The 14,322-nt window shown below is 37.3% G+C and overlaps 1 protein-coding gene across 3 annotated transcripts in view; it reads left to right on the top strand.

Moving 5' to 3' along the window:
• The window catches only part of nphs1 (NPHS1 adhesion molecule, nephrin), a 149,056-nt gene that overhangs the window by 100,327 nt on the left and 34,407 nt on the right, over positions 1-14,322 (top strand). For all 3 annotated transcript variants that reach the window (XM_083547805.1, XM_083547807.1, XM_083547806.1), the window contains exons 16-20: positions 1,708-1,848; positions 3,723-3,863; positions 8,603-8,724; positions 11,607-11,769; positions 13,485-13,641. In XM_083547805.1, coding sequence (XP_083403931.1) covers positions 1,708-1,848; positions 3,723-3,863; positions 8,603-8,724; positions 11,607-11,769; positions 13,485-13,641 — 724 coding nt within the window. The remainder of the gene's footprint in view (positions 1-1,707; positions 1,849-3,722; positions 3,864-8,602; positions 8,725-11,606; positions 11,770-13,484; positions 13,642-14,322) is intronic.

Raw genomic sequence — 14,322 nt, 5'->3', positions numbered from 1 at the left:
TGAGTGTAAGGATTATAATTAATGAGTGAGTGAGTGAGTGAGTGAGTGAGTGAGTGAGTGAGTGAGTGAGTGAGTGAATGAGGTAGTGAATGGGTGTGAGGATTATAATGAATAAGTGAGTAAGTAAATGCAGTAGTGAATGAGTTTGAGGATTAGAGTGAGTGAGTGAGTAAATGAGTGTGAGGATTATAGTGAATGAGTGAGTGAGTGAGTGAGTGAAAGAATGAGGTAGTGTATACGTTCAGGATTATAATGAATGAGTTAGTGAGTGAGGTAGTGAATGAGTGTGAGGATTATAATGAGTGAGTGAGTGAGTGAGTGAGTGAGTGAGTGAGTGAGTGAGTGAGTGAGTGAGTGAGTAAGTGTGAAAGAATGAGGTAGTAAATGAGTGTAAATATTATAGTGAATGAGTGAATGAGTGAGTGAGTGAGTGAGTGAGTGAGTGAGTGAGTGAGTGAGTGAGTGAGTGAGTGAGTAAGTGAGTGAGAGAGTGAGTGAGTGAATGAGGTAGTGAATGAGTGTAAGGATTATAGTGAATGTGTAAGTAAGTAAATGCAGTAGTGAATGAGTTTGAGGATTATAGTGAGTGAGTGAGTGAGTGAGTGAAAGAATGAGGTAGTGAATACGTTTTAGGATTATAATAAGTGAGTAAGTGAGTGAGGTAGTGAATGAGTGTGAGGATTATAATGAGTGAGTGAGTGAGTGAGTGAGTGAGTGAGTGAAAGAATGAGGTAGTGAATGAGTGTAAGGATTATAGTGAATGAGTGAGTAAGTAAATGCAGTAGTGAATGAGTTTGAGGATTAAAGTGAGTGAGTGAGTGAGTGAGTGAGTGAGTGAGTGAGTGAAAGTATGAGGTAGTGTATACGTTTTAGGATTATAATGAATGAGTTAGTGAGTGAGGTAGTGAATGAGTGTGGGGATTATATTGAGTGAGTAAGTGAGTGAGTGAGTGAGTGTGTAAAAGAATGAGGTAGTGAATGAGTGTAAGGATTATAGTGAATGAGTGAGTGAGTAAATGCAGTACTGGATGAGTTTGAGGATTATAGTGAGTGAATGAGGAGTGAATAAGGTAGTGAATGAGTGTGACGTTTATAGTGAATGAGCGAGTGAGTGAGAGGTGTGTGTGTGAGTGTGAGGATTATAATGAGTGAGTAAGTAAGTGAGTAAATGAGGTACTGAATAAATGCATGGGTAAAGTAATAAAGCAAGAAATTAGTAAGTCAGTAAATAAATGGGAATTATAATGAATAGTTGATGTTAGCATTAAGTTATGAATTGCTGCATGTGTATGTGTATAACAAGACATTATTCATTTGTGATTTGTTAGCGATTCACTGTTGAACCAAATCATTAGTATACAGTCTCATTCTCAAGCTTGTAATACACATTTAGCCATAAATGTTCGGAGGGTCTTAATATTCCTACCTTGAGAACTAAGCTACGAATCAGATTATCAGCATTCACTTGCACATGGATTTAATTATAAAAATGTAGAACGAAGGGAAGAATCATGGTTTTAATTAATGGTTTAAACATCATTTAACACCTGCTGACTTTGCTTAGTCAGTTTGTTTGTCTGCTAACACCACTAATCATGCACTAATGCTGATGTATTATTAATAATATGAAAAAAATGCTAAAATGAAATTTGGAATAATGGGATCAATAAAAAAAAACATTTAGTTGCTGTGTGTTTTGGATATCAGTCCCTCCTGAGTTTGCAGAAGACCAGGCGAGTCTGGTGGAGGCAATCGAGGATGACTTTGCCGCCCTTCCTGTTAAAGTCTCGGCCAATCCAGACGATATTTCGTGCGAGTGGATGTTCCGCGGCGAGAAGGTGCTTAGAGGTAATAGGCATTTTAACATCTCAGTGCAAGCTGTCTCGCATTTGTTCTGTCACAACATGCCATATGGGCCCCGAACGCAACATTGGCAGCTTTTGTGCCAGATGTGCTCCTGCCTGGAGTGTTAATGCGTGCAGGTTAAATGAAGATGGCAGTCACTCCGAATGAGACACGGCATGTGCAGTCTTAACGCCGACTCTATTATCACATTGCGCTCGTCATTGTGTGTAGGTGCGGCACGCGATGTGTTTATATGAACCATATGCCTCGTGATTATTTTCATGCACATGCTGCATGTATAGCGGAATCCTAAAGTTATTCATTTATTAGGATCGCAACATTTAAGAAATTGAGATCAAACGCTGTTGCGTGAAAATTTGTATCTACCTAAACATCCATTTTTCACGTCTCACTCACTGCAAACGCATTTTCATTTCACTTCTAATTTTCTCACAATTAGTACTCTCCTTATTTATGCCCAACTTCGTTACTTTTAATCAACGCAAACAAGCAAAAAAAAACCATCAGTGACATACTGTATATTGGTGAAAAATGAAGGACGCTCTGGCAACTCAAATGATTCATTTTTTTTGCACCAGATGAAAGAAAACAAGCTAAGTAACGAAATGGACTGCACTGTATGTGTGTGCCAGAAATGCTCTTCTCAACAAACTTAACTACAGCTTAGATAAAATAAGAATGTGCATGACCTTTTCAGAGACTTGAACAAAAAAAAAGAAAGTTTGTACTTCTTCTGATGGATTTAAATTATAGGTAAGTGCAAAAGTTTGCATTTGCCATGGTGTCTAAAAGAAAAAAATCAAGAAATAAATAATCGATAGAAAAGAAAATGTGCACGGTTTTAAAAAAATAAGATGCGAGGTATGCTAAAAATGTTGGACCATCACTGAGTTACCACCATCATATTAAGACCACTATCACCTCAACATTACAACTTCTACCACCACCACTAACTCCCGCACAAGACCGCCACAACCACCAGCACATTGCCACGATTATCACGCAATTTTACCATCACTACCACCACCGCAACACTACCACATTACCAATACTAACATTATCACTGACACCACTACATTACAATACATCACTACACTACCACCACTACCACCACTACTACCACTCTATCACTATTACCACCACTACCGCATTACCAACCACTAACACTATCAATCACATCACTACCATCCCCACACTACCACCACCTCGTTCTAACCACTACTACCACACTATAACTATTACCACCACTACCACATTAGAAACCACTAACTCTATCACTCACACCACTACCATCACCACACTACCACTACTACCACCACCACATTATAACCACTACTACCACACTATCACTATTACCACCACATTACTAACCACTAACACCAACACTCACACCACTACCATAACCAAAATAGAACCACCACACTACCACCACTACCATCACTTCTACCACACTATCACTATTACCACCTCTTTCACATTACTAACCACGAATACCATTACTACATTACATCATTACCACCACCACTATTTTACCACCATCACCACAACATTACGACCGCCACGACAGTACCACATTACCAGCACTATCACTGACACCAATTTATTACATCACAACCACCACTACCACAATATGTTTACCACCACCACTTTACCAACAAATTATTATTACCCCACTACTGTACTTCATTACCCTCACCACTACCAACACCACCTCCACCACTATATGTAAAGACAGCAATTATTTCATAGGTAGTGGATTTCTAAATATGTATGCAAAACTGTTTGTTTCTGTGTTTGTGTTTGTGTGTGTGTGTGTGTGTGTGTGTGTGTGTGTGTGTGTGTGTGTGTGTAAACAGATCGGGATTCTCGTTACCATTTCTCCGAATCTTGGGGTTTGGAGATTTGGAATGTGACCAGGCGTGATACAGGTGTGTACACAGTGGAGTGTTCCAATGCTGAGGGAAAAAACAAAAGCAACATCAAACTGGACGTCCACTGTAAGAACCATTGCACATTACAAACACCTTTCACATCTTGAAATGCTAGCATTTTCTACTATAGATAGTTTTGACGACTACTGACAGAAACATGGTTCTCTGTTGCATTCATTTAATGCAGAAGTTGTATAACACCAAATCTGTTTAGAAAACCAGGAAAAAGCAGAAATAAGCTTTTCACCTTTTTGTTCCAGCTGCAGCACAGGAGTAACATGAACATCTTGACATATTTTTTACAAGCTAAACTGATTAGACTCCACTACCACCACCACTAACCCCCACCATCACCACCACCATTACACTACAACCACACACACACCAGAACAATATTGCCATCACCAGCGCACTATCACCAACACCACTTCCACCACATTACCACCTCCACAATACCTACACCACTACCACCCCTACCAAATTACCGCCATCGCCACCACATGACCACTACCAAACCACCACCACATGCATAACCCTGTCATTTTAGCCAAAACAACAAACCAAATTCACCCAGAATGACTGTTTCACTCACACATATGCATTTGCAGAACATGAAACCCATACCATAAAAAAGATAAGGGAACTCCTGCTGCTGTTTATCTTTACACTGGTATTATGTAAATGGAAGACAGAGTTATAAAAGGAGTTGCATCACTGTCATTCAAGAAACAAGATTAGTGTCTCTGTAATGTTAGAGAGAAACACAACGTAGGAGAGAGGACATGAAAGGCTCATTACTTCTGAAGCTCCCACATCAGCATCAGCATGTCTTATGTCTACATTTATATTTATTCACTTGGCGGAAGCTTTTATCCAAAGGGACTCAGATGTGCAGCAGAATCCAATTGAAGCATAAACGAGGTTTGCGCGACACTGTCAAAACAGTGTATGAAAATGAGAAAATGATGAAACCAAGTCTTGTATGGACATAATCAATAGGCCTTTTTTTATTTATTTTATTTTAAATAAGCATACTGTAGTTATTCACAGACAGAACTGAAAGAAGGCAGGGGGGTCTAGTTTAAGGGTCAACAAGATCAAAGTAAAAACAAGAATAACGCTTTCAAATTACAATGTTCCTTTGTTCAGGTGTTAAATCCACCCATTTTTTATCTTCAATGTCCCCAGTGATTATGTAAGTAGCAGCTATTGGCAAGTGTTAATTGAAATGTATGTATTTTAGGGAATTGATGGTATTTTAATTTTAGAGCAGTCACTGGTTTTAGACTGTAACATTTTTTTTTTTAAATAGTAAATATTTTTAGTATTTTAATTTATTTTAATCCAATTGAAACGAATTATTAAAATACTTATCTTTCGTTTAGTTATTGTATCAAATTGCTTCACATCTAAACAATATGCAAGATCAGCTACCGTTGAAATAGTTTACTTGCAAAAAACATTTAAGACCATTTAGAGCTGCTTTGTCTTTGCAAATTTCCTATACATAGGCCCAAAATTCCAGTAGTGTTAAGAGATTCCAGCTGGAATTGGGAAAATAAATTGAAGGTATGGTTGAGATGAAAAATGCACACAAAAATTAATTAGTTAATTAACCAAATTAGACTTCTTGTTTTTTACACAATGTACATAATTAGCAACTAAATGTAAAGTTATATTTAGTAAAAAAAGAAAAATAAAAAGCTTTTTATTTTACCCCTAACAAAATGAGCCAAACACACAAATCCAGAATGGTCAACAGGTCTCTTCTTAAAAACAAAACAAACAAACAAAAAAACTTGTATTACAATAAAATAATAAATAGTATTTATTAGCCAGTAGACAAGGGATTTGTGACAGAATAATTGAAACAATTTTACTGTTATTTTTCCCAACACTTGTTTTATGCTAGTTTGTTTGACATTTCTTTTCCAATTAATAATTGATCATTAAAATCTTTATATATGGACTACATTTCTCATAAGCCAATGCACCTCAATGTCCCAAGTAACATGTTACACTTATTACCCACATTTGTTTCTATTTTTATCTAATTAGTGGCACTATTTAACTCTGGATTGTGGTCCTCATTGTTTTGCTGTTTTATTTATGGTTAGCATTGCTTTACTCAAGTTTAGGTTATGGGTTTCATGGGTAGGTTTTATTATTATTTTATTAAACTAGTGTTTTGTTTCTGTCTTTGTTTCTATGCTTTGTATTTTTTCACTAAGAATTAAAATCGTTTCCCTTTGCCTTCATCTCATTTTATGGCAGTTGTGGTGAGGGACTCATGCAGAAAAGAATCTGCCAAATCTGTTATGAGCTTTTCATCCCCATCATTAGGATACTTAAAAAAATAATACAAACATTAGTGCTAGCACCCTTGTTTTCTGTTTGTGATGTTTATAGTGTAAGCTATTTTTTAACGATGGTAGTGAATTAATGCAGTCTAGTCTGCTTCTATGTACCTTTATTAGTAGTAAAAGCTACTCACATACATTTAGACTGTACCAACAATTTGACCTTTTTAAATATTAAAATTTTCTGTTGCCAAATGTTCTACATGGTTTGAAAGGAGAAAACTCCAGCATCAGTCCATGTGAGGGGGAAAAATGTAGGGACCCAAAGGTTTAGCAGAATTAGATTAAACTTCAAAACATGCAGACATACACCAAATGAAACATGCACAAATCATTAGGTTGATGGACCTCAATAACAAGCAGGGTTTCTTTTTTATCTGCTTATGCCCTGGGCAACTATGAATTAAAAACTAATAACCTGGAAACGAAATTTGCTTGTCCGAGGCACTTGGGCGATTGATGTGTCCTCAATGTACAGTATTTTTATAGTAGTGTCAGTAAAACAGAGATGGATGAAGTTGGACAGCAAGTTGCCTTATGAATCATTACAACACATCTACATGAAATAAGTGACATGAGATGGAATAGAAGGTGTTTGTCCATGAGTGTCACTTGACTGACACTTATGACAACAAACATGAGTATACATTATGATCTGAATTGAAGTACACACTATTTATAAAATGAAAGCGTTGGATTGGAATATGTCTCAATAATGTTTATGCTTGTGCGCATTTAGGAAACTTATCCAACATGAAAGATGATTACTTTGCTAATAAAAAATAGTAGAATGTATCAACAGAAAATCTTGGCAAATGTGTTCCTGCAAGTACATTTTCTTAATGTATTTCCGAGACACATATTTATTTTTTTAAATGATACAAATATATGGACATCCGATTCTATGTTTAGTCCACATTTGCTGGTATAATAACCTCCACACTTCTGGAAAGATGTTCCACTAGAGTTTCGAGTGAGGTTGTGTAGATTTGTGCTAATTCAGCCACAGGGGTGTTAGTAAAATCAGGTACTGATGTAGCTTAAAGAGGCTTGGGGAGCATTTCAATTCATCCAAAAGGTGTTCAGTGGAGTCCTTTATTCATTTTAAATCAAGACGTGACCAAGTTGTCTAGACTAGGTGCCGACTTGGCCACTCAAGACATCACCTTCATGCCACGCCGAATTGAGGCAGTAATTAAGCAAAAGGAGCCCCTACTAAGTATTGAGCACATGTTTATTGGTTTATTGATCTTATGAAGTATACTAATTTGAGAGTGAATTGGTGGGTTTTTGTTAAATGTGAGCCAAAATCATCACGATTATAAGAAACAAAGACTTAAAACTTTCACAATTTGCGTAGAATTCCTGGAATAAATTAACTTCCACGACATTCTAATTTATTGAGATGTGCCTGTATATTTGTCCATAACCGAATAACTTGTACAACCAATGTATACTTTTCTATATGATTACATTTGCTTGTCGGCACTTCACACATTTTCTTTTTGTATATTATTCAGATACTGAGGTAAGTATTCAGAGAAGGGTATACAGCTGGGGATTTTTTTTTTTGAGTGAGAACAGGCTACTGACCTGCAATTACCTCATTAATGATTTAATAACAGCTTTGTACTAAAACTAGGTCTACACATTCTAGCCAATCCTCTGTCATTAATGAATCCCTGCATCCCTGCTACAATAGTGCCTGACAGTGCTACACATTCATTATGTATAGAGTGTTTTAATAGCTTTTACAGATGGCCCTGTTTTCCTTGTAGGACTTCCTATTTTCTCGGTCTGAGACAATGGGAAGCATCTCAAGTGTGTCAACATGTGAGAGCTTACACAAGTACTAATGGGCTGTTTTTCTCAAGGCTATGAGCCCAGTGGGAGATGGGAGGAAAGAGAGAGAGAGAGAGAGAGAGAGAGAGAGAGAGAGAGAGAGAGAGAAGAAAGAAAGAAAGAGAGAGAGAGACTGCAACCAGCACATTAATTTAAATGCATTTTGAAGTGTATGTACTGTAGAACATCTACACCTCTCACTTTAACCAGTCTGGAGAAGTAACAATTTTACCTTTAATATTTTTTTTCTCATGCTAGCTGAATAGATAGGTAGACACATGCATACATACATGGAAGGAGATAGATAGATAGATAGATAGATAGATAGATAGATAGATAGATAGATAGATAGATAGATAGATAGATAGATAGATAGATAGATAGATAGATAGATAGATAGATAGATAGATAGATAGATAGATAGATAGATAGATGGTATACAAATATAGTGGTATAAGAGTAATAAAACACCTCAGGATGTCAAGGTGGTAGCACTAACTCAGCTTCATGTGAGGCCACATCACATTATACAGAGACTTCAATATTAAAATTGCATGCACTCAGAAAGCATGCATTATTTATTTTTTTATTTTTTTATTACAGATCCCCCCAGCGTGAAAATGAAGGCAGATCCTGTGAACGTGAACATCGGAGACACTGCAGATCTGTTCTGCATCGCTGATGCCAATCCTGTGACTGACAACATGTTTTCGTGGAAGTGGATGGTGAGACACCGTTACAGTGTTTACTCCTAACAGACTTCGTTTAAAGTATAAAAGACTCGTTTAAAGTTTGCATGTTCTATTTGTCTTTTTTTTTTATTCGATTCAATTCAATTCATTTTTATTTGTATTGTGCTTTTAACAAGGAACATTGTCTCAAAGCAGCTTTACACAGATAATGTGGTGATTAAAAGTGAATATGTTCTTTATAAGTAAGTTTTTCCCTGATGAGTGAGCCGGTGGCGACTGTGGCAAAGAAAAACTCCCCGAGATGGCATAAGGAAGAAACCTTGAGAGGAACCAGACTCAAGAGGAAACCCATCTTTATCTGGGTTGCACCGAATGTCCATTTGAAGCAGATATACAATGTTGCGGGGTGCAGTGATGATGATCAGAAGCGAACTGTATTCCTGAGTCAGTGTAGGAGACTGTTGACATTAACTACAGTCCAATCCATTCTCAAAGCGCCCGTTCTTACTCCGAAATTTCATGGAACCACCTATTCTTCTATTCTTTCTTCATATTTATGAAATTCATCAACTTTATAATACAGTGTGGGTATTCATGATCAGTCCCTGAAAGCATGCTGAAAATGAAATTGAAATGAAAATCAACGTCTGCTTTCCTTCCTTTTTTGATCTCTTATCACTTTGAATAATCTCCTCCCTCTGTGTCTCTCTTCATCACTATCAGTGCCTCTCTCTATCTCCTCATCTTCTCCACCTCTTTCACTTTGCGTTCTCCCGCTCTCAGCCGGCGCTCTTTAGCGAGAGGACATGCTATATTTCACTGCTGTAAGTGTGCTCTAAGTGTCTCACCCTTCTGCGCTCCGCCTTCTCTGGCCCAAATGGAGAAAAATAGCTTTCATTAAAGCGGCTTTGCCACGGGCTACATTCGTCTTTGTTAGCTCAGGCTGTGCCGTTTTAGTGCATTTTTTCTATTTCCTGTTCAAAGTTCACAACCATTGTGCTTTCTGCTATTATGAAAGGCGATTCTTCATAAAGGTGTGCTTCTGAGAAAAGATGTGACGGTGTGTGAAGAGCCACAGAGTTTGATACCTAGTCATTACTGTTGGGATGTCGACTAGGGATAAATGAAAAGCATTGAGGCAGGTGATAAGGAAATGAGAGCAGATGGTAAGGAAAGCAGGTAATGTATTTTGTTAATTTGGAAAATATATCAGACGGCTGTAGGTGAAGTCGATTCTGCAGTCGACTGCCTTGGAAAAGTTTTTTGTGGGGAACTCGATGGTAAGAGGAAATTGGAGGCAGGTTCCCAAGGCTTTATTTTGCCATGTAAATTTACATATAAGAATCCAGCTCTCTTTCTCTCTGTATCTCAGCTCTTATTTTTCAATTTTCAGCCCTTTCCCTATTCATTAAAGCAGGATAACTAAGTACAGGTGTGCCATCCTTACTACTTACCTATTCTGGCTTGACCAAAGTATGAAAAAAAAAAAAAAAAATGTAAGAAGCGTTGATCCACGTCGTTTCTGTCTGCTGTTTAATTACTTTCCGACTCTTTGAGCCTTCGTTTTCGCATCGCAATGTGAACTGTGGAGAATTTTCAGCATTTTCAAATGTATCCACTTTGGAGGGCATTTCCATAAAGCTACATTTTTGTTGACTCAGGCCCTGTTTACACGGAAACGCTCGCGGGTGAAAACATAAAAATATTTTATCGGATGTGCCTTTCGTTTAGACAGCGACTGCGTTTTTGGGGCTTAAAAACGCAAAAAAGTGAAACCACCCTCCAGAGTGGAAATCTTAAAAACGCTCCACCATCGCGTTCCCGTCTAAAGGGTAAAAACGCAAAAATCTGCTCACGTACGCAGGTTGTACGCAGGCGCGGACTTGGTGTTGTTGTGTGGCAGTGCTTCACATTGCCACCTAGCCGCCTGGAGTGCATACTACATTGAATTTCACACACTTTTGCGTCACCATATGCACGCAGATTTCCCCCCCATAACGCTCGTCTAAACGCAGAATAAAAAGTGATAACGCAACGCCACTTTTGCGTTTTCTCTTTAGATTGTTTCCGTGTAAACAGGGCCTAAAAACGCCATCACAATGTGGCCAAAAACTAAAAATATATGCGTTTTTAAACAGAAACGTATTGATGTGGACATGACCGAAAGGTGTTTTTACATGGAATGTTACGCTGTGAGGCAGCATTTAATATGACAGTATGGCGCCCCCCTACGAAACACATGGAAAACATCACTGATTCTGACTCTGACATACATCAGAGATTTTAATGTAACACGTTATAATTGGAATTTAAAATCATTATTTTTGATGCTAAATATGATCTTAAAAACCTTTAGGGATGCCTGCATAATTGAGTTTGGAAAAGTTTGGATTTTTCTGTGTTTCTGTGTTTCGCAATTTAAAGTTACACAAAACATCAATCACACTCTGAACTGTGGCACAGTGAATTCTGTTGAGCCACGTGTTGCAAATCACTATCCAGTCCCACTTAGTCAGATCAGCAGCACATGCCAGAGGACAATCAAAACTTGTTTTTTTCAATGAGCATGATGGAAAAACCCAGACACTGTTGTAGACCCAATATTCATCATCCATCATTTAACAATACATGTTTTCTTGTCAGTGTACACAATCTATGCAGCACAAATGAAACTATTACTGTATATATTGAGCCCCTAAATAACTTATACTATGAAAACGACAGCTATTTGATTATTTGTTTTAGACACTGGTCTAGTAGCAGAATTACTAGTCTTACAACCCCATGTACATAATTTTTCTAGCCCTTATGTCTGCCAACTCAGTGTTATTATCATATGAATATGTGTTTTTTTGTGAGCTCATTGTAACCATTATGCTATTCTAAGTGTGTGGTTTTTTTTGTGTGTAATTCAGGGTGAAGGTGAAATCGAGGGGCTAGGTGAAATGACTCAGGATGAATCAACTGGACTTTTGACCATTTACAAGGTGACCCGAGTTCAAGCAGGTCCCTACCAGTGCACTGCAAACAACGGCATAGTACCCCAAGCCAGTGTGGTGGGACAGCTTGTTGTAAACTGTGAGTTTGACATCTGCTCAGAATGAACAGCAACAGAATGAAGAATGCTACTTGTTCCACTCTAAGATTCTCAGAGTGGAACACGAGTGCTTAGTTCTTAGTCTCTTTGAATTAAACCCTGGTGTTCCTTTGTCTTTGGAGTGGTTCATTAAGTACAATACTTTGACCCTGAATCAAGTCCAAGCGTTGGAAGTAAATCAAACATGCACTCACACAATGCTAATTCATTGTTCGAATATTTCCCAATGTCAAACATTAAGCTACCACTTGGTTATAAGTGAGTTCCACTTACTACTGGTCATTTCTGCTGATATTTTTATCAAAACATGTTGTTTTCAACAATTTTCCTACTGCTACTTCACATGGAAGCCTAATACACTTAAGAAGAAAGCACCAAGTGCGCTTTTCCATATACATAAGCTCACAGACACATGTAATTTGTTAATGTCGCTCTGATTTAAAAGAAAATAAAGTATTGCCATCCATCCCAAACAGAGGGCACAGCCAATTATCCACTCTTTCACTGTGTTCCAAAGATTCCTATACTCAGGATTCACAGTGATTAATGCTTCAAATGTAAATTTAGTGATCGAAGAAAACGCCTTTGTGCACTGCATGTTTTATCATGCAAAAATTTACCAGAATAGAGACAATAGTAATTGAGATGTATAAACCCAACATTAGTCCTGTAGTATACTCCAGAGTGTGTGTGGGTGTGTGTAATAGGGGTGAATTGTCCAGACAGATTCAGACAGACAACAATTCATAAATTTACTCGAGAGACTTCTAACGCATGGCCCTATCGCAGCAGGACTTTGCAATGCAAAAAAAGAAAAAAAGATTAAATTAAACCAGATGTTCTTTTCTTGTTTTGTACCTCTGCCATGTTAGTCTGTCTTTCATGTGACTCTCTGGACACATCTCTGTAGTGTTGTTGTACGTCATAATCATGTAGCAGCAATGGAGCAAATTATTGGTCACTTTCTAAATAATAAAAGTATGGTACATATACTAATGCAAATATGTTAAAAATTATGCATCATATCGTTCATTATACCTTAATAATGAAGACAATTATAAAAGTACACATATGGAATTATGTAGTAAAAAATTTTTATTATTAAACAACCCCAAATTTGTTTTATAATTCAGATTGTCCGAAGCAGCTATATTTAGCTTCAATGACGGCTTTGTACACTCTTAGCATTTTCTCATCAGATTCAGTATTAACCTGTTAGCCTTTGACACAGATTTTGGGACTCACAGCTGAAATGCCCTACCTAACTTTAAATGTTAACAGTTCCTGATAAAAGTTGGCTTCATACACAATTTAAATATCTCTAAAAAGAAGACACTTTGAGCTTTACTGTCCATTATTCACTGTTGATATTGTAAAATAAAAATAATAATAATAGGTACTATAGAAAAAAATTCCTTAAAGAATTTTTTTCCCTTCATATATAAATACATGAAATCTGTCCTATAGCAATCCAGAAAAGTAATAAGGTTAGGGTTAAAAAATGAGATTCCTACAAACATTTATCTGAGACTATGTCTGTTTCGCCCCTCCCCACCCAAATTACAGGACTCGCAGCTGAAATGCTCTACCTAACTTTAATTGTACAATGTTGAAAATATTGAAAAGAAAGGGGAATCTGTGTCCAAACTTTTGACTGACAGCATATATACATCAAATGTTTGTATGTTTGATGAAGTTGCTCCGGAGCTGCAAAAGGGGGCACAATGGAGAAAAGTGGCAAGTCGAGGAGACGGTACTACTGACGCTGATGTGCTTTGTCAGGCTGAAGGAGTGCCTCGTGTCCAGTTCAGCTGGGCAAAGAACGGCATACCACTGGACTATAACAACCCACGGTGTGTGCACACCCACACAGAAAATACACACAAAACACGGGAAATTGACATAAAAGTCATTGGCCATGTAACGCTACCATTACTACATTAAATACTATTAATCCGATTACTACTGCTGCTGCAGCCAATACTGGTGCTGCTACAACTAATACATAACCACTTAAATATCAGTATTACTGCTACTGCCATTTCTCTTCTCACTACCACTACTAATCTTTTTACTATTGGTACTGCTTTTACCACTACTACTGCTGATATTACTATAACTACTGCTACAAATAGTACTACTGATATTACTACTACTACTACTACTACTACTACTACTACTACTACTACTACTACTACTACTACTACTACTACTACTACTGTAACATGGAACTAAAACACATAGAATGAAAACCCAAGAACAACACAGATACCAAGACAAGTTTTTACATTTTACTGCAAGTTGTATTTTATAATTGTTTGTGACAAATAAAAACCTTGAATAAATCTTGAAACCAGGAAGGGTCAGAATACCAAAAATAGCAAAATAGGGTAAAACTGAGAAAGACAAACCAAGGTCAAACACAGAGTATGAGTTTATAATATAGACTTATACAGCCACTCTTCTATTACTGTTAAATTCCTGAGACTACTACTACTACTACTACTACTACTACTGATGGTGTTACTAACATT

Source organism: Silurus aristotelis (genome assembly GCF_946808225.1).
Source record: "Silurus aristotelis genome assembly, chromosome: 8".
Classification (NCBI taxonomy): domain Eukaryota; kingdom Metazoa; phylum Chordata; class Actinopteri; order Siluriformes; family Siluridae; genus Silurus; species Silurus aristotelis.
This window is presented reverse-complemented; position numbering and strand designations above follow the sequence as displayed.